General features: G+C 46.9%; 1 protein-coding gene and 1 long non-coding RNA gene across 2 annotated transcripts in view; one reads left to right on the plus strand and one right to left on the minus strand.

Annotated features, from left to right (window-relative positions):
- Positions 1 to 10734: 10734 nt before the first annotated feature.
- Positions 10735 to 14155, minus strand: LOC126489864 (uncharacterized). The gene is made up of 3 exons (XR_007589032.1): positions 12865 to 14155; positions 11934 to 12036; positions 10735 to 11099 (listed from the first exon to the last, which is right to left on the minus strand). It is a non-coding gene; the product is annotated as an uncharacterized lncRNA (long non-coding RNA).
- Positions 14156 to 18432: 4277 nt separating this feature from the next.
- Positions 18433 to 21396, plus strand: part of Lmtk2 (lemur tyrosine kinase 2) — a 90194-nt gene continuing 87230 nt past the window's right edge. The window contains exon 1 of the mRNA XM_050124418.1: positions 18433 to 18851. Coding sequence (XP_049980375.1) covers positions 18743 to 18851 — 109 coding nt within the window. The 5' untranslated portion in view covers positions 18433 to 18742. The remainder of the gene's footprint in view (positions 18852 to 21396) is intronic.

Genomic DNA, 21396 nt, shown 5'->3' on the forward strand with positions numbered 1-21396 from the left:
AAAGAAAGAAAGAAAGAAAGAAAGAAAGAAAGAAAGAAAGAAAGAAAGAAAGAAAGAGAGAAAGAAAGAAAGAAATGCTTAGAGCTGGAGAGATAGCTCGGTTGAGAAAGTGCTTGCCTTACAAGTGTGAGGACCTACGTTTGATTCCTACAACTCATGTAAAAAGAGTTGGGTTTGGTGGCACATGCCTGTCATATGTGGGGAGGTGCAGACAAAGGGATCCCTAGAACTCTCTGGCCAATAGATTTAGACAATTTGGTGAGTTCCAGGCTACTGAGAGACCCTATCTCAAAAAACAAAGTGAAGAACAGGACTGTAACTCAGAGACAGAACACTTGCCAAATGTACAAGTGGTCCCAGGTTAGGTCCTCAACGCTGTCCACAAAAGATGAGAAAGAGGAGGAAGAGGAGAAGGAAAAAGATAAAAAGGAAGAGATGGGAGCCATTAAGGTTGTCTTAGAAATACTTTTATGACCGGGTCTGGTAACACATGCCTGTAGTCCCAGCACTTGGGAAGCTGGGACAAAAAGACTCATGACCCAGGCAGTGGTAGCACACACCTTTAATTCTAGCACTCATAAGCAGAGGCAGGCGGATCTCTGTGAATTTGAAGCCAGCCTGGTCTACAGAGTGAGTTCTAGGACAGCCAGGGCTACACAGAGAAACCCTGTCTCAAAAAACAAACAACAGCAAAAAAACACCACCACCACCAACAACAAAAAGCTGTTATGAAAAAAAAAAAAGCTGTTATGAGTTAAAGCCAGGCTGGGCTGTAAGATGAGTTCAGGACCATGCTGAATGCATAGTGAAACTGTCTCAAATAAACCAACACACACAAAATAAAAAAAAAAAAAAAGGTGAATGTCTCTTGAGGGACAACACCCATGGCTAACCTCTGACCACCACACACATATGAATGCATGGACATTCATGCACACACACGTGTAGCTACCTGACCATGTGCTCTCACACGCACAACATATTCACCCGTAGATACGCTGTTCTAGATTAGCTTCTGTTGCTTGGATAAACACCACGATCGGAAGTGACTTAGGCACAGAAAGGGTTAATTTCCACTTACAGTTCCAGGCCATAGTCCATCACTGAGGGAGGGCAGGGCAAAAACTTAAACAGGAACTGAGACAGAAATGATAAAGATATGCTGAGCTGGGCGGTGGTGGCCCATGCCTTTAATTCCAGCACTTCCGAGGCAGAGGCAGGCGGATCTCTGATTTCAAAGCCAGCCTGGTCTACAGAGAGTGCTCCAGGACAGCCAGGGCTACACAGAGAAACCCTGTCTCAAAAAACCAAACAAGCAAATAAAAGACATGCTTGTTATAGTTTTGATCCTTTTAAGAGATCTAATCTGCTTTTTATTATAAGGAAGACCTGGGAATGTTATGGTATTGGTCCCTTTAAGAGACAAGCCACGCCCACTCCCTCCCCCATCCGCTGAGGCAGGCTGATCTTCAGCTTCCGGCCTGCGTTTGCTCTCTTTTCAGTCTTCCTCTCGGAGAGGCAGCTTCGCTTCTGCCTCTCTCCCCACTTCTCTGCTTCCCCCCTTCTCTNCCTCCCTCCCTCTCTCTGTCCCCCCCTTCACCTTTCCTCCTCCATAAACCCCTAAATAAACATTCAACCTCACCCTGCATGTCGTGTCTATCCATGTTTCTGTCTTCTGCCCGCCCGCCATGTGTCTCCCTGCCTGGGACCAGCCATTGCTCAGGGACCGTCTCTGCCTGGGGCCCACTGCCTGCTGCCACATGGCCCGCCACCACTGCTCTGAGACCAGCTGCCATCTCTGCCTGGGACTGGCTGCTCCCAGGGCCCACTGCCTGCTGCCACTTGGCCCGCCACCACTGCTCAGGCCACCGCTCCTGGACCGGCAGCCATTTCTGCCTGGGACTGGCTGCTCCCAGAGCCCGCTGCCTGCCACCACATGGCCCGCCACCACCATTTGGGACCTACAGCATTTCTGTTGCCTACTGCCGGGGGATCTTGCAGCATTTTTTAAAAAAGAACAACAATGCTGTTTACTGGCTTGCTCACTCCCTCTCAGGTTCATGCTCAGCTAGCTGCCCAGGGATGGTGCCGTCCACGGTGGACAGGGCCCTACTTCAACTAGACAATTTCTCACTGATATAGCCACAGGCATCTTCAGGTCAGGCTGGCTCTTCTCAGGTGACTCTAGGTTTGTGTCAAACTGACAATAAGAAGTAACCAGCATGTACATGTGTACACAAACACAAACAAAATTAAGAGTCTGGCTCAGAAGACCAGAGTTCAGTTCCCAGCACCCATGTTAGATAGCTCACTACTACCTATAACTCCTATCCCAACGGACTCAACATCCCCCTCTGGCCTTCTCGGGTACCTGGACATACTTGCACATACTCCTACACAGACACACATGCACACGAGAATAAGATAATCTACTTGCTTGGCAGTTTCATTCCTGGGAATATGTTCTCAGAGTCATTGGCAGCAGGGGCACCATCAGATAGTTGGCACGTGAATGCTTACAGCAGAATGCTATACACGAGCCCAAGGCTGGGAACGCTGTAAGCCCCACGGATAGATGAATGGATAAGTGGAACATGACATACTGTGGTGGTTTGAATGGAATTGGCCCCCATAAGCTCATAGGGAGGGGCACTATTACGAGCTATGACCTTGTTGGAGTAGGTGTGGCCTCGTTGGAGGAAGTGTGTCACTGTGGGGGTGGGCTTTGAGGTCTCTTGTGCTCAAGACACCCCCAGTGTCTCAGTCTTCTTCTTGTTGTCTTCTGACCAAGATATAGCCAGCACTATGTCAGCCTGAATGCCACCATGCTTCTGGCCATGCTGATAATGGACTGAATCTCTGAACTGTAAGTTGCCACATCAGTTAAATGTTTTCCTTTATACGTGTTGCTGTGGTCATGGTGTGTCTTCACAGCGACTGAAACCCTAACTAAGGCACATACCTACCTAATGGAATATTATTCAGCCTTGGAAAGGACTGAGGTGAGCCAGGTATTGTGTCTCTTGCCTGTAATTCCAGCACTAGGGAGGCTGAGGCAGGAGGATTTCTTCAAGTGTGAGACCAGTCTAGTCTACACGGCAAGATCCTATCTGAAGGTGGGATGGGGAGGGGGCTGTCTTAGCTAGTTTTCTATTGCTGTGAAGAAACACCATGACCAAAGCAACTATTATAAAAGAAAGTATTTAATTGGGGTTTGCTTACGGATTTAGAGGGTTAGTCTGTTATAATTATGGTGGGAGGCATGGCTGCATGCAGGCAGACATGGTGCTGCAGAAGCAGCAGAGAGCTTTGCATCCTTATCTGCAAGCAGCAGGCAGAGAGAGAGAGAGAGAGAAAAAAAAAAAGACTGGGCCTGGCCTGGGCTTTTGAAACCTCAAAGTCCACCCACAGCACACTCCTGCTCCAACAAGGCCACACCTCCTGGTCTTTCCCCAAAGAGTTCCTAAATGGAAACTAAGCATGCAAATCTATGAGCCTATGGGGGCCATTCTCATTCAAACCACCACAGGGACTGCGGAGATGGCTCCGAGGATAAAATATTTAGCTTTGATTCTGATCTCCTGAACCCACATGAAAAATAAACTAACAAAAATTAAAACAAACAAACTGGCTGGGTGGTGGTGGTGCTTGCCTTTGATACCAGCATTGGGGAGAGAAAGGCAGGCGGATCTCTGTGTTAGTTTGAGGCCAGCCTGGTCTACAGAGTGAGTTCCAAGACAGCCAAAGTTACACAGAGAAACCCTGTCTGTATTGAAAAAACAAAAACAGACAAAACAAACCTGGACGCCCAGTATACAGAGCCCAGAAAATACAAGAAAGACCCTTCCAATAAGGTGAAAAGTGAGATGCATACAAGGCCTGCAATCTCTCTCTCTCTTTCTCTCTCTCTAACACACACACACACACACACACACACACACACACACACACACATGCACGCATGCACGCAGGCATGTACAATTTTGAAAATCTGTCCAATAAAGGTTCAAATGATAGACTGCAAAATAGTAACAATGTGTTTTCTTACAGCCACTGTATCTTCTAAGGCTCAGTTGGATCTTGGTAGGAGGATTCAAACCAAGTAACACATCGCCCAAACATCCCATCACCTCGGCAAGTTTACTGGTAATTGTAGTCAATACTGAGAAAAAGAACTAACTCTGTCTGTCCCTGGCTGTTTTGCTGTGAAAGAGCCAGACAACTCATCTGTGAATATAAGCGAGCTGGTTGGTTGGGTCTGGAGACCTAGATCCCTCCTCCCCTGCCTCTGGGTACCTGGCTTGTTAGGTATTCCAGAATCGGGTAGAATTATTGTTCCTCCTTCCCTCCTTTCTACTTTTCTTCCTTTCCTTCCCTCCTTTCCTTCGTCCCCCTCTCTCCTTCCTTCATTTCCCTCCTCCCTTCCTTTCCTCCTCTCCTCCACCCTCCCTCCTTCCTTCCTCCTCTCCCTGCTCCTTCTGTCCTCCCTGTTTTCCTTCCTTTCCCTTTTCTTCCTCCTCCTGCTTCCTTTCTCTCTCCGTCCCTTCTTCTCCCCTCCCTCCAGTCTCTTCTATTCCCTCCTTCCTCATTTTTTCCCTTCCCTTCTTCCCTCAATCCATTCCTCCCTTCTTACTCTCTTCCTCCATCTCCTCCTCCTTCATTCTTTCTTTTCCTTTTCTTTTTTTTTTTTTTTCTTTCCAAAAAATGGTTTCTCTGTGTAGCCCTGGCTGTCCTGGAACTCGCTCTGCAGCAGACCAGGCTGGCCTTGAACTCACAGAGATTCCTTACCTCTGCCTCCTGAGTGTTGAAATTAAAGATGCGTGCCATCACTACCCAGTTCATTCCTTTTTGCCGTGTTGGTGATCAAACCATGGGCACCGTGCATACTAGGTGAGTGCTCTACAGTGTGTTTGTTTGTTTTGTTCCATTTTGGGAGATGGGAGTTAACTGTATAGCCCAAGCTGGCTTGCTCTTGAATGTGCAATCCTCCTGCCTCAGCCTCCAGACCTCTGGGATTTCCAAGTGTGCTCTATGAGACTTGACTCCTTATCTCCAAAGAGGCCACCTCTGCGGTAGCTATTGACCACGAGTCTCACACAGAGACGCGGATTTAAATAGGACAACTAGAGCTTCTTCTCTAGGCTTCTGGACCTTGCTCAGAAGCAACGCTGAAATAATGAAATTGAGAGGCCACGAATGATGAACAGACGCTCACAATCCAAGTGGGATCGAGAGACTCAGTGGAATGTAGCTAACCATTTCCACCAAAAATAAAACGCTCTGCTTCCCTCAGCCGATTCAATTATCTCTCTAAAAAGGGCACTTTTTTTTTTTTTAACACTCCCTAAGAGGCAGCAGATCTAGCGAGTGAGTTCTTGTGAACAGCAGTGAATAATCAGACAACTGTGGCCAAGATGTGAAAGAAAACATGGCCTGGCTTGGCTGTGAATAGAGATGGCAAAAATGAAGAATATTGTATTGGTGCCATCTGGATTGGGTTTTAGGATTAAAAAAAAAAAAAGCATAATTTTAAGTTCTTCAGTCATGCGGGTGTGCTGGTGACCAAGCCTCTGATCTTGCTGGGAATTAAAGAAAAAAAAAATCACCTCTGTAGCGTCCACCAGTTTAAAAACAAAAGGAAGGGACAGGAGGGGTTTGCTTTTCAGGAAAGGGCAGGCACTGGTCTGCAGAGCCCTGTTCTGTTCCCAGCACCCATGCCAGGCAGCCTAAAACTCCAGCTCCAGGAGATCTGACTCCCTCGTCTGGACTTGATAGGCACTTGCATTCATGTGCCCCCCCCCTTCACTTCATTGCAAATAAAATAGATCATAAAACACACTTGAAGGCACATACACACACCTGCACAGAACCCTCCTTTTTTTTTTTTTTTTTAAATTTTGTCTTTTTCGAGACAGGGTTTCTTTCTCTGTGTAGCCCTGGCCCCTGGCTGTCCTGGAACTCATTCTGGAGACCAGGCTAGCCTGGAACTCACAGTGATCCGCCTACTTCGCCCTCCTGAGTGCCCCACCCAGCTCAGAAACCCTCTTTTTGGCCTATAAAATAATTCAGGTTCATTTAAAAGAATGAAAAAAAAAAGTAGAAAAGACAAGAAATACCCTGTTATTCCTGTTATTTAGGGAAAGAAAAAACATAAAAAAAAACCCCACTGTTTCCATGAGTTCCTTCCAGTCCTCATGAATATGCATGTATGGACATGAATATGCATATGCGTATGGACTCATGCTGTATTTTACTTAACGTGAGGCATTGTCTCTTGTTGACATAGTCATTCCTTGTCTGGTCATATGTCATATTTGCATGATTCTTCTTTTCTGTTTTGTGAGGGTTTTGGGTTTTTTTGGTTTGTTTGTTTGAGACAAGGCCCTATGCAGCCTACACTAGCCATGAAGTTGCTATGTAACTGGGCTAGTCTTGAACTTACGATCCTCTTGTTTCCCACTGCCTGTGTGCTGGGTTGACAGGTGTGGGCCACTGTGTTTAGCTTATGGTTTCTATTTCTCAACCATTGCAGTTGGAGAACTATCACAAATGTATGCCTGTGTTTCTGTGTGTGTGTGTTCCCATACGTGAGTGAATGAGAGCAAGAGGCCAATGTTGAGGGTTGCCCTCCACCCATTAGTTGTTGGTTTTTTTTTTTTTTTGGTTTTTCGAGACAGGGTTTCTCTGTGGTTTTGGAGCCTGTCCTGGAACTAGCTCTTGTAGACCCGAGTAATCCCGAGTGCTGGGATTAAAGGCATGTGCCACCACCGCCCAGCTCCATTAGTTTTTTTTTAATGTGTTTGTTCATACGCATGCCTGCCTTATATCCTTTGAGTTCAGCAGAGGGTGCCTGATCCCCTGGAACTATAGTTACTGATGGGTGTGAACTGCCCTCCGGGTGCTGAGAACCAAATGTCTGTCTTCTACAAGAGTAGTGAGTGTTTTTAACTGCAGAGATATCTCTCCAGCCCTCCCACAACCTTAGGCTTTGAAACAGGGTCTCTCAGTGGGACCTGGGGCTTACTGACTAGTCTAGACTGGCTGGCCAGAAAGCCCCAGAGATCTCCTTGTCTCTGTATTAGTTAGAGTTCTCTAGTTGCAGAACTTATGAAATGAACCCCCTTCATATATATGCATTACATATAATTTATTGGAATGGCAGGCTGCAATCCAACAATGGCTATCTGTGAATGGGAAGTCCAAGAACGCAGTAGTTGTTCAGCCCCACAAGGCTGAGTGTCTCAGCTGGTCTTCCATATATGCTGGAATCTTGAATCAGGCTCCGGTGCCAGCGAAGGGATGGATGAGCCCTCCCTTCTTCAGCTGTCCTTATATAGGCTTCCAGTAGACCGTGGGGCCCAGATTGAGGCTGTGTCTCCCGGACTCAAGATCTGAATCAAAGGCTGCTGTCTTCCGGCCGCAGGATCCAGACCACAGGTTCAGACCATTTCTGAACTGTAGTTCATTCCAGATATAGTCAAGTTGACACCGGAGAGCAACCATCTCAGCGCCCCAGGGCTGAACTTACAGACACGCACCGTCACACCTGGTTTTAGCACTGGTGCTGGGGACCTGAACTAAAGCCGGAATGCTTATGCATCGAGTTCTTTGCCCACTGAGTTAGCTTCCCCACCCATAAGTGAGTATTCTTAAAGGAATCTGGGACTGTTGAGCAAGACCTGCGGACTGCAAGTATGTCACCTGACACCTTCCTGGACAATAAATGGGAATAAATAAGATGGAAATCTGGATAAGTTTGCCTTCTGGTGTTCAGGTTCCCTTTGCGGAGTCTATCCTCAAAGTCTCCACTGGCCTGCCTGGGTACACTGAACTCTAACCCTTCACCAGGAGGAGGGAGCAGGTGGGGCAGGGAATGTCTCTGCCCCACCCCCATCCCAGGCAGAAACAGTGTAGAGGAGACAGCCAGACGGCTCAAAGCCCAAGTGACATCACTGGCAGAAGGTCAGCCTCCCCAGGAGCCCTTCCTTCCTGCTGTGTGTTAGACACTGACCTAAAACACTTCATTCTGTGGGATGATTCCCTAGCCCCTGCATCTGGAAAATGGGCACAGCTCCAACCTCGAGGATTCTTTTGTAGAGTGATGACATAACTCCCAAGAGACACTTGAAGTGCTCCTGGGACACCTAGGTATCGGAGCTTCCTGAGAAGAATATAGACTTGGGTGGGAAATCTAAGACAATATGAACACATGCCTTTTTAGCAAAGGCTACTACCCCGCCCAGTCTGATGTAGTGGTGCACTCCTTTAATCCCAACACTTGGGAGGCGGAGATAGGCTGATCTTTGTGAGCTTGAGACCAGTTCCAGGGCAGACAGAGCTACATAGTGAGACCCTGTCTCAAAAACAAAGGCTATAATTCAGAATGAACAAGGAGATAGGGAAATCCTATTTATGGGCTGGGCTGAGTGGTAGAGGCCCCACCTAGAATCCCTCAGTAAGGGGCTGGGGTGTGGCTCAGTGGTAGAGGCCCTGCCTAGAATCCCCACTGAAGGACTGGGGGCCTGGCTCAAAGGTAAAGTTAATGTCTAGCAGATTGTAATACTCAGGATTTTAGCCCCAGCACTGAAGAGAAAAGCAAAGCATACTTATTTCTAATAGGAAGAAATAGCCACACCTCTTTGGGCTATTAAATAAGTCCACTGAGTGTTACAAAAGAACCACTCATTCCGGCCCATCCTGTTATCAGATGCAGGAACTACCTTAATAAATACCTTTGGACACAAACAGGCGGGGCAACGGGAGGTACAGGAAGTCACCTGGGACCTCCTTTAGCCTTAAAGTCACCTTTAGCCCCAGCCACAAGGGGTGGGGGCTGCTGGTGAGACAAAGCTTCCTGCTGGGCTCTGGGTCCTAAAGGGAACCGCAGCCAGGTTCAGACAGTGGCTGCCGTGACCCTGTCGGTTCCTTCGAGCTTTGACTCCAGGTTCTATATAAGTAGGTCACACAAGGGTCATTTCCCCACTGGTTTTTTGTTTTGTTTTGTTTTGTTTTGTTTTGTTTTGTTTTCCCAAGACAGGGTTTCTCGATGTATCCCTGGCTGTCCTGGAACTCGTTTTGTAGACCAGGCTGGCCTCTGACTCACAGAGATTTGCCTACCTTTGCCTCTTGAGTACTGAGATAAAAGGTGCAAGCCACCCCCATCAGGCCATTTTGTCACTTTTTAAGGCAGGCCTCTGTGTTGTGGCGAAGGCAGAACTTGTTACCTCTCCTGAGACACCCCACCCTCACCCCCAAAGCTCACAGGCTTCCCTGAGACCACCATGGGGATGAAAACGAACGGTACGGTAGGACAAGCTGCAGAGGACCAGGTGGAGGCTGAGTTTAATGTCTGCAGTGCCAGCACTTGGGAAGCTGAGGCAAGAGAATGGCTAGTTTGTACCCAGCCTCGGCTACACAGCAAGACCCTGTAAGTGTCTGAAAGGAAATAGGAAAACAAACAAAAAAGAGGCAGGCCCGAGTGGATCCTCAGCCCCCTCACTGGAAGAATCTAGGCAAGGGTTCTGCCACTGAACTACATCTCCGATTCCTCACTGGGGGAACTCTATGAAAATGTTCTCTTGGTGAGCCCTGCTTGCATCCCCTCACTGGGGAAGTCTAGACAAGTCTTCTACCACTCAACCATGCCCCTGGTCTAGAATGGACCTTTTCTCTGTTCCTCATATATGCCTGGATACATTGATTTTGTTAGGAGGTAACCCAAGTACCTTGTCCCAGATTCCCCAAGAGTGAACAATATACAATTCTAGATCCTGTCTCTCCAGGTCTTGCTTTGCTTGTAGGTTCAGTTTTACCTTCCTGAAATCCCCAGTAGTCCAGGGCTGGGCGTGTGCCACAGGGTGACGTAGTAGGCACCGAGTGGCAGGCATGAACCCAGAAGCCTCGTCCCACCTGCCTACACGCCTGGCTTAAGCCTGCCCTGCCCAGTCTGGCCCAGTTGCCTTGGCGGGAAGCAAAGTAGCAGGTGGTGACATTCAGTGTCAGCCTGGTTTTATGGGCTTGGGGTAAAGGCTCTGTGACTGGTGGGTGGGGTTTCCCACGTGGCTTGTGCTCTGCCTGTCTTTGGAGTAATCTCCTTGAAGGTAGCGACCTTATCTTGTTCACCTCAGTGTCTGGAGCGCACCTAACACAATGCAGCTACACGCCGGGTTAGTTGAATGCTTGTGGAATCAACTGGGGAAAAGCAAACATGAGGAGGATCTGTGCAAGAAAAGCCCACGGCTCCGCAGAAACCAACAATTAAAACAGGATGGGAGCATTGTCGCTCTGTGGCTTCCACAGGGATCTTAGAAAAGGCTGGACTCCCAGAGTATCTTGTGCCCTGGGTCTAAAAGTGGAAATAGAGCCCGTGTCCTGAGGGGACAAGTGGGAGGAGCCAGACCTGACTCTACATCACCCCAAGTCACTCCTCAAGCCTTATTTATCTCTTTACTCAGTGCCTGACTCTGCCTACCCTCCCCACCCCCCAGCACACCCGACTCCCAGCATCTTACACCAGATCTTCCTTTCTCCCACCAACACTTACCTGCCCCAGGACTGTCTAGCAGAGAACCACATTCTCCGCTTTGACATACCACAGACAATAAGTGTTAAACTCTGCCCACAGCCAGGCAGGCCTTTAATCCCAGGAGCGGCAGGTGGATCTCTGAGTTTGAGGCCAGCCTGGTCAACAGAGTGAGTTCCAGGACAGTCAGGGCTACATAGAGAAACCCTGTCTCAAAAAACCAAACCAAACAAACAAAAACCTGTACACAGCTGCAACTCCCCACCCACCTCCCTTTGTTTTATCCTCCTCCTATCTCTTTGGGTTGCTGCTTAAACGTCGTCTCCGAGAAGCTGTCCCTGATCAGCAGGGACGGTTGCCTGGCACACATGTTCTTCATAAACTTCATGGTATCTTGGTGAGAACGAGGACTGAGTCTGTCTTGTTCAGCATGGCTGTGCATCTTGTGAGGGTACACATGTAACTGATGATTCCGGAATGCCTGAATGAGAATGATGTCAGGTGGGGCTGCTGCAGGGCTCCCCTAGAGAGCCTCATCCAGCACGGGCTGCATCCATGGGAAGGCAAGGCCCAGAGTCTTTGCAGAAATTCGAAGTAGCCGAGAGTATCCAGAAGAAAAAAATAACAGGGGATCTGTGTCAAACAAAGTGGAAAGCAAGGACTGGCATCCAAAGTTGTCCCTTGACCTTTACATGCAAGCTATGGCATGTGTGTGTATTCACAAGTGTCACTTACATACAAGAACACTCACACATGCACAACACACACACACACTCATACACACTCATACACACCCAGATTAAGAAAAAAAAAAGACCATAGGGATTTCTCAGTGTAGTCAGACCAAAGAAATTGAAAACACAGAAAGAGATTCTATCTTTGGAATCAGACAAAGATTGTTGAGCTGCTGCTCCCTGGGGAAAACACCACTATCTCTGTCTCCCGGCCTGGCCTTACCTGAAGGCAAATTCTAAACTAATCTCCCCTTTTCTCTCCCATCTCCAGCCTCTTTCTCTCTTTAGATAGGGTCTCACTGGAGACCAGTGGGCTGACCTGGAACCTGCTATGTAGATTAGGCTGATTTCAAATTTAGAGAGGCCTGCTTCTGCCTGTGGGTGCTGAGATTAAAAGTGTACCCCACCACAGAGCACATTTACCTAATCTCTTCCCCAGAGAGGCGTGGAGGAACAACTTGGCCTTTGCCTTGTTTCTTTACAAAAGATCTGCAATAAATAGCTTTTTGTTTGTTTACTTTTGTTTTTGAGACACAGAAAGCACCCAGGCTGGCCTTGAACTCATGATTCTGGAATTACAGGCACGCGCCATTATACCTAGCTGTCTACACTTTTAAAAGATTTTATTTCTATTTAATGAGCATTTGCCTGCATGTATATGTGTACCCCATGTGTACCTGGTGTTCTCAAAAGCCAGAAGAGGTCATCAGATCCCTTGCAACTGGAGTTACAGATGGTTGTGAGCTGTCATATGGGTTCTGGGAACCAGACCTGGGTCCTCTGCAAGAGGAGCAAGTGTTCTTAATCTCTGAGCGATCTCTTCAGACTCATGCTTATCTACTTTTGATTATTCATTTAAAGATGTTTATTTACTTATTTTCTGTAGGCAGGGAATGCCATGGGAGAGTGTGAGGAGGTCAGAGAACAATTTAGGGGAGTTGGTTCTTTCTTTCCACCACGTGGATCACAGGGATTGAACTCAGGTCCTTCGGCTTGGTGGCAAGCACTCTTGTCTGCTGAGCCACCTCACCCACCTTTTTCTTTTTCTTTTTTTTTTTTTTTAAATATTTGTTTGCTTATTTATTATGCATACAATATTCTGTCTGCGTGCATGCCTGAAGAGGGCACCAGAACTCATTACAGATGGTTGTGAGTCACCATGTGGTTGCTGGGAATTGAACTCAGGACCTTTGGAAGTCGAGACAATGCTCTTAACAACTGAGCCATCTCTCCAGCCCCCTCACCCACCTTTTTCATTTGTTATTGTAAAACGTAGCAAAGTCTTGGGAACCTAGGTCTTACATTTGTTGCTTACTTTGGCCAAAACACTTAGCTTCTGTTTCTGTATCATTTGTAAATTGGAATTAGCAATTAAGTCATTTACAAAAAAAAAAAGGAAAGCCATATAGTATATGATTTTATATATATACAATATCTAGAATGGGCAACGCCCCCTTCCCAAACAGGAAGTAATTTAGAGGTTGCCTAGGACTGGTGGGGTGGGGAAAGGCTGGGAGCGGGTGCAACATTTCTTACCATTTTATTTATTTCTGTGTGAGCGTGCATGCACACCAATGGCATGGTGCTCTGTGGAGGTCAGAAGCCTACCTTTGCGAATTGGTTCTCCTCTTCTGCCATCTGGATCATAGGGATTGAACTCAGGTTGTCAGTCTCAACAGCAAGTGCCTTTACCTGCTGAGCCATTTTTACCAGCTCCAGGATTTCTTTCGTGGGTGATGAAAATGCCCTAAAATTAGATAAAGACTAAAGAGTGATTACATATAAAGTGCTTAGAGCAGTCTGACACATCAAAAATGATTCGAAAGTCATCGTTAAATAAAGCTTACCTCCAAACGAAGGCATCCATGCTGATGAACTTGGGGGTGGAGCTGGGAGTGGGAATCTGTTCGCTAATATGTTTTTAAAGTGATTTTCCATTCTTGACTCTCACCGTCTGTTGTGTACTTTTTATAAATCTTGTAATTGTCTTATGGAGAACATCATTATGTCGCAGTATAGAGTACATATATTAAAAGTGCTAATTTATTAGACATAACCTTTGTCATACTGAGTTACTCCCCCGCCTCCCAAGTGGGAGGTGGCTCAGAGCTCTGAAAGACACGTGATCTTCTGCCTGGAGTCACATGCCTTAGACAGGATGTAGAAGGCAGCAGAAGCCAAGAGTTTCACAGAGACACACTTGTTGGATAGTCAACACAACATGCAGATAAAGTCAGCAGATAAAACATGCAGATAAAATCAGCTAACTACTGGCAGAGAACTAGGGCCTGGGATAAACTTTAACCTACTTGCTCTCCCAATTTGCCTGAAGAGGGATTAAAGTAATGCAACAGCAAGAAGGATCCAAGTTAGAGACGCAAAGGACAGTCATAAAAATCTTTATGGAGTGGGGCTGGAGAGACAACTCAGTGGCTAAGAGCATTAGCTACTCTTCCAGAGAACTGGGTTCAATTCTCGGCACCCTAATAGTGGCCAACAATCATCTATGACTCCGGTTCCAGGGCATCCAACACCTTCTTTTGGCCTCCTTGTGCACTGCACACATCTGGTCTTGCTACTGAATTGTTAAGATTTGCCTGCGTGCCCGGCCAATGTTTCTGTTTATTTATTTTGTTGTTGTTTTTGTAGATGGAGTCTTGCTATGTAGTCCAAGCTAGCCTCAAACGTGGGATCCTCCTGCCTCAGTCTTCTGAATACTTGAGCTCATCGGGGCCTGCATCCAAAGCCCCTCTGCCTTAGTCTTCACCTCCTGCTTGCGCCGTCTAATGAGCCAGGGATGAGAAATGAAAAGCAGCTCTGAGGGATGGTGGAAGTGGTTAAAAACGCCCCACTCCTAAGGACCCAGGCTTGCTCTAGAAGAATGGCAGAGGGAAAATCCTGACCCAAGGTTGTGCTTTGACCTCCACAGGGCACACACATGCATATATATATATATATGTATATATATATATATACATATATATATATACCATGGCACAGAAAACAAATAAATAGATATAATCACAAATTTTTAAAAGACCGGGCAGTGGGATGCACACCTTTAATCCCAAAACCCAGGCCAGTTTGATCTACAAATATAGTTCCAAGACAGCCAGGATTATTACACAGAGAAACTGTATCAATAAATGAATGAAAAAAAAAAAAAACAAACCCTAGTTGGGCGGTCTGGAAAAATCAGTCAACCAACTAACCAACCAACCAACCAATCAAGCAAGCAGGCAAGCAAGCAAAGCCCTGAAATCTGTACTTTTCTATGAAGATGCCGGTAGATCCAATGATGACAGTTTTCTAGGAATACACCTTTTGAGGGACCTCCAAACATACAGCTGTCAGTGTTTTATTTTGAGACAGGATCTCATGTACATTATGGTGGCCTCAAACTTACTGGGTAACCAAAGATGATCTTGAACTTCTGATCCTCCTGCGTCATTTCCTGAATGTTGGGATTATAGGCGCGCGTGCGTGGTGCGTGTTTGTGTGTGTGTGTGTGTGTGTGTGTGTGTGTGCTAAGGATGGAGCCCAGAGCTCTGTGCATTCTGGGCAAGCACTCTGCCAACTAAGCTACATCCTTGGCATCATCATTTTTCTTTCTGTCTTTTTAATAATTTATTTGTATTAAGTACATTGGTGTTTTGCTTGCAGGTATGTCTGTATGAGGTTGTCAAAAGTTACAGTTGTGAGCTGCCATGTGGGTACTGGGAATTGAAGCCGGGTCTTCCGGAAGAGCAACCACTGAGCCATCTCTTTAGCCCCATCATCATTTTCTTTCTTTTCTTTTCTTTTTTTTTTTTGAGACAGGGTTTCTCTGTGTAACAGTCCTGCAACTCACTCTGTAGACCAGGCTGGCCTCAAATTCACTGAGATCCACCTGCCTCTGCCTCCAAACTGCTGGGATTAAAGGTGTGAGCCACCAACACCTAACAAAAAGGTTTGTTGTTGTTTAATTGTGTATCTAAGTGGAGGGTGGCACACACAAGCTATAGCACACACGCTACAGCTCACATGGGGGAATCAGAGGACAACTTATTCAAGTTAGTTTTCTCCTTTTACCATGTGAGGCACAAGGACTGAATTTAGGTGGTCACACTTAGCAGCAAGTTCTTACCTGCTGAGCAAATTCGCTGGCCAGTTTTGACAGTTTCACTGGTGTTGTGTTGAAGCACTTCTCCCTACCATCTTTGTTTTTAAGTAATTATTCAATTGTACATTTATATAATGTAATTTGGGGGCTTTAGTTGTTTAAGACAAGGTCTCATGTAACCCAGGCTATTTTTGAACTCCTGATCCTTCTCCCACTACCTCCTAAGTACTGGGATTACAGATGTGTGCCGCTGCACTTATAATTCCATTTTGCTATGTTTAGAGGGCTGGAGACATAGCTCAGTTGGGAGAGTACTTGCCTAGCTCATGGAACATTGTGCTTGAGCCCCAGTACCACATATAACACACTTGGTGGCAAATGTCTGTAATCCAACCACTTGGGAAGAAGAAGCAGGGGTATCAGAAGTTCAAAGTCATCCTTTGCTACATACTCAGAGCCAGCCTAGGTTACATGAAACCCTAACCCGAAAAGAAGAAGAGGAGGAAGAAGACTAAGAAGAGGGCTGAGAGATGTCTCAACAAGTAAGAACATTTGTTGCTCTTGCAGAGGATTGGGGTTTGGTTCCCAGAACCCATTTGGGCAGCTCGCAACTGCCTGTAACCCCAGCTCCAGAGGATCCAATGCCCTTTTCTGGCCTCTGAGGGCACAGTGCAAATATATATCACACAGAGAGAGAGACAGATAGACAGACAGACAGACATACAAGCAGGCAAAACACCTATACACACAGACTAATTTTTCTTTCTTTTTGCTTTTCTTTCTTTCTTTTTTGGAAGAAAGGCTGCATTTAATTACTGGCCCACAGGGTTCCTAAAGATTCAGCCAACGACTTTCAACAGGACCCTCCTGGACGTCCCATATGACCCAGCTGAGCTCTGCCAACCTTTAGGGTACCCACGAGGTACCAGATCTCCATAGCTGCAACACACCCTGTACTAAACAGACTTCCTATCTTTCAGTACGCAAGCCTCCACCAGTTCTAGCTGGCAGGACACTAAGTGCCAGGAGGGTCTTCTGAAACATGACTTGGCATGGAGAAGGCTGCAGACAAGCGCAAACAGTTACAGAAACACTGAACTATTATTGATTCTGATCTGAGGGAATCTAATCCTAAATTAGGCTAAACGCTGGCTTCTTTTCGCTCCTGAAGAAACTTCACCAATTCAACAGGCCTTTGTTTGTCTTGTAAAATCTCTAACTAGAAGTCTTCAAGGCAAGTGCTGGGCAAAGGTAAAAACCATGAGGTGGGAGCCGGGGTAAAGGTTTCCATTAGATAGCTTCTGAGGAATGTGAACCTTAGCCCATGTGAGGGGAAAAACAGTCGTGTGTTTGTGTGTGTTTCAACTTTGGGGCTTACTCAAATAATAACAAAACCTGCTTTGTGATCATATAATGACACGTTGTTGGGGTGCATCTTAATTATGATTAATTACCAGGAGGATTAGACGAGGCAGGGCTTTCCCTGGGCCAGTTCTGCTTCTCACAGAGTCTCTTGTCAGGTTGTAGCATGAATTCCCATCTTCCTTGAATGCAGCCGCCGAGCTTCCTGATGGACCACAAAGCACAACAGGGCAATTATGCCTCCTCTCCAGACCTTTGTCTTCCTTCTCTTTCCCACAGAAAGACCGGCAGAAAGTGGCGGCCGGGCTGGGAGCACCACACAGCAGCTGCCTGTTTCCTCAGGTGCTTAGTGTGGCTCGCCTCAATCATCATCAGCAAGTGTTCCCCAGACATCCTGTGTCCTGAGCTGAGTTAGCACCACGGACAGCTGGTAGCTCCAGGGAGTCTGCAGAATGGGGGGGGGGTAAGCTCTATCTTTGCATGCTGCTGACATCCTCTCTGATAAGATGCAAATCAGTTCCTCTCCCTCACACACTGGACCATCAGTCAGAGACGAGGGTCTCCCCACCCCCAACAAAGTCTCCTCAGACCTGTTTAACTGAAAATACTTTCTCCATCCCTTTTCTGTTTGCATGAGAATTCATGTACGTGTGTGCACCTTTGTTTCTTTCTGTGTATGTATGGAGGACAGAAGACAACCTTGGGTGTCATTCCTTAGGGTCCCCCCTTTTTCTTGAGGTAGGGTCTCTTCTTGGCCTGGAACTTGCCTAGCAGGCTTGTTAGGCTTGACAGCAAACCCCAATGATCCATCTTGTTATGCCTCCCCAGCAAGCACACGCCACCAAGGCGGGGTTTTTCTTTAGTGGTGTTCTGGGGATCAAATTTAGGTCCTCATGCTAGCAAGGCAAACAATCTCTCTAGCTGTCTTCTTCCCCACCGGGAAGTTGCTCCCCTCTCCGCCCCCCAGCACCAATATCTAGCACAATTCCTTTAGAAGACACCTACTTCAGGCTAAGAGAGGTGACTGTCCTCAAGGGGCTGACAGACACAGAACAATAAAACATGGCTTTTGGTCCAGGGTCGGGTTAGGCGGGGCCATAGATATTCAATTGTTTGGGGGATTGGTGTGAAGCCCTCACCGATGAAGTCATGTTCCAGGTGTGTCTTGCCGAATGAAAGGGAGTGTATCTGCCAGGGAAACAAGAGGGGACAGGAAGGGCTGTCTTGGCAGAGGGGCCAGCTTGAGCTTACTAGCTACGTCACTGGGTGATGAAGTCAGAAACATTCTGTTCTTGTTTAGTTGAATTTTAAAACGTTCAAAGCTCCTCGAAAGCTGATAGGATGCGAGAATCAACCTAAGGTGAAGAGGCTAGGAAAGTTCTGCCTAGTAAAATTGAAGGAGGCAAAACCGGACTATGTTTTGGGTGATAAAATGCTGAGAACCACGTTGATAAAAATAAACAAAGGAAAAAATAAAAAGAAAAGTCCCATATTAAATTATAAGTGGATTTTTATGGTCTTCTTTATGGCGTCCTATAATTTAAATTTTAAAGTAATTGTCGGGGTTACCTGCTGCCCACGCCGCAGTCCTCGGTCTGCAGGGGGCGCAGCGATCTCTCCCTCTCCTCCTCTGGCTGAGGGGGCGGGGCCTCCGAAGCCAGCATGGATTGACGATTGGCTGATCCAGGTGTCGATCAAGGCGTCCCGCCTCCGCCCTACGTCACATGACGCAGCCCATCATGGCGGCGGGAGCGCGGCTGCCTGGGCCCGCGGCTCCGCTGGGTGGCTGCCGTTGCTGCTATTGAGGGGCGGCGGCGGCGCAGACGGGCGGGAAGGATGATGATGGTTCCGCGGCCAGAGCGGCAGATGCAGACCGGGAACGAGGTTGACGTTTGGCCGAAGAGACGTATGTCCCGAAGCAGCCGGCGCCAGTGTCGCTGAGGCAGCGCGGAGGACTGACTGACCGACTGGCTGAAGGCGGCGACCCGAGAGCCGGCCCCAGGGGACCGCGCGGTTTACGAGATGCCGGGGCCGCCGGTGTCCTCGCCGCCGCCGGTGCTGCTGCTGCAGCTGCTGCTGCTCCTGGCCGTCGGCAGTGCCCGGGCCGCGCCACTTCCGCAAACAGGTGCAGGTGAGCGGGGCCGGGGGCTGCGGGGCCGATGTGTCTTGCGGGGCTGCGGCGGGGACGGCGGGCCTGAGGGGTCTGGCCGCCTCTGCGATGGATCGGAGGCCTGCCGAGGGAGGCTGCGGGAAACGAGCGATCCTAGGGAGATTTCTTGCCGCAGGGGCGTGGGATGGGGGGCGGGGGCGCGACGACACGGTGGGGGGGGTGGGGAAGACGACGGGGAGGGGTGGCAGCGGCGGATTCCCCCACATCCCTGGGGGACTCTTTTCCTGCACTCTAAACTTGTTGCCTCAAGGACCCTCAAGCTTCTGGCCTCGACACTTCTTCCTTTTTTTACCAGATGTCACCTGCCTGTTGTGGCTTTTCTCGCCTCTAATAATAAGAGCCGTTTCTTATCTCCTGTCATTCCTTAAATGAAACCGATGACTCGGGGAAGCTGTGTGGACTTTCCTTGGCTCCTGAAACTTGTTTTAAAGTTGTAAATTGATTTTAGATGCTGTGGTTGTTGGTTTGTTTGTTTATTTATTTATTTATTTATTTGTTATTCGGAATGACTCTCTGGGGATGTGAAGGGAACGACGATACCTATTTTTGCTTTAGGAAACCAGTGATGGGAGTAGCAACTTTTGAGTAACTATTGACAAATTGGCCTGAGGGTAATTGAAATTTCTATTTTAGTGGCATCAGTGAGTGATTCTCTTTTCCAGTCCTCAGCTCTTCCATATTTTCTGCATATAGTTTTGATTTGGAGTTTATTAAAAAAAAAAAACTTCAGCCAAAGAAAACATCTCAGAAAATTTAAGGGGAAAAAAATTAGACTAATTTCCCGTCATTACTGCTTATCTTTTTAGTGAAGGGGGAGATACTGGAATCTCAAAGAACTTTAGAGGTTGGAAGATACTGTAGAGAGAATTTAGTCCAGTTTCTTCATCTTTTGCTTTGAGGAGACTGGAACCCTGGTGATCAAAAGAGATACTCAAGGTGACACAGCCAAACCCAGGTCTTAGTTTCACCTTGTTGTGTGATCTCCCCTCCCCAGCCCCCGATCTCTTCCCGTCTTATAACTGTCTGTGGAATGCATCTCAGGTCAGGAGTTATTTTGGAATAATAGTGAATGCAGAACTGCCTGTAGTCAGTACAGGTGTTTCAAACAAATCTACAATGAAAGAGATGTAGTGGTTTCCAGAACCACACCAGGTTATATGCCATTGAGTGCCCTTCAGTTGAGCCTTAAGTGATGTCATTATACTATATAGTGTAGCACTATGTTTCTGCTGTCGCCTTAGAATCAAATCTTTTTGGTGACTTCTCTGTTCTGATCCAACGGATAAGGTAACTGAATGTCATCAGAAGTAGATAGACAGCCAGGATGGGTGCTGCAGAAAATACCAGGGAAGCTGGGAAAGATTGTATAGGAAGGTAGTGATGTTGCTATGTAAAGATATTGACATTTAAATAGAAAATTAACACTAGAGTAGCATACTGGATAGAGTGTATGTCAAGGGGATTCCAGAAGCTTCCAAAAGATTTTGTGCCTATCATTTTTTATGCATTTTGACAAATTGTGTGTGTGTGTGTGTGTGAGAAGTGTGTTTGTTTGCCTTTCTTCTGTGCCTTTTATTCTATTCTCATATTTTATACTGGAATTTCAGAGAGCTGAGTTTTGTTGAGGTCTTGTAAAACAAAGCAACCGGAAAAAAATTATGAACTCATGAATAGAAATAAACAGCTTTTGACATAAATAAAACCCAGGTGATTTGTATCAACTTTTGCAGATTTTTCTTTCATATTTTGAATCTTGGAGGTTAGCTATATAGCTTTAAATGTGTGGCAAGGGATTAGCAGGTATCTGAAGCTTAACTGTGTGGAAATGATGTATTATATGTCAGACATATATTTGTGGGATTGTTCCTCCATCTAGGTAGCTTATTGATGTTACAACTGGGATAGTTTTTTTTCCTCCTATCTCTCTCTCCTGTACTAGGGAGTGAACCCAGGGTCTCACACATGCTGTATACTCCACCATGAGATTCTTTGATCACGTAAAGTAACTTTTGCATTAATCCCATTTAGTGAGCTCACTAGTTATAAAAGAAGACTCTGCCTTGGACATCCATGGTAGATAAGATAGCAGCTATGTGTTGAAAACATAACTGGGGTGTCTGATGATCTAGGGACCTGTACAAGACAAGGCTAGCCTTCCTCAGTAAGGGTATGACCGTGACAGAACCCTCCGGTTCCTTGCTTTTATTCTTTGGAAAGGTCAGACTGTTTACTGGTGCCTTGGAGCAAGCACCATTCTCAGAAAAAGGTTGGATGTGCCTTACTGGGGGAATATATTTGAATCAGGAATAGTGGTGCATCAGTGTAATCTGAGCACTCAGGAGGCAGAGGTAGGAGGATGGGTGCAAGGATCAGGGCCAACCAAGTAGGCTACAAAGTGAGTTCAAGGCCAGCCAAGGCTGACTCTATCTTAAAAAGACCAAACAGCAATAATAACAAACACACAACGTTTTATCCTTTGCTTGTCTGTTTGCATGGGGGGGGGGGG

The sequence above is a fragment of the Alexandromys fortis genome, unplaced genomic scaffold (genome assembly GCF_014885135.2).
Source record: "Alexandromys fortis isolate MF-2015 unplaced genomic scaffold, M_Fortis_MF-2015_v1.1 scaffold_227, whole genome shotgun sequence".
In the NCBI taxonomy this organism is placed as follows: Eukaryota; Metazoa; Chordata; class Mammalia; order Rodentia; family Cricetidae; genus Alexandromys; species Alexandromys fortis.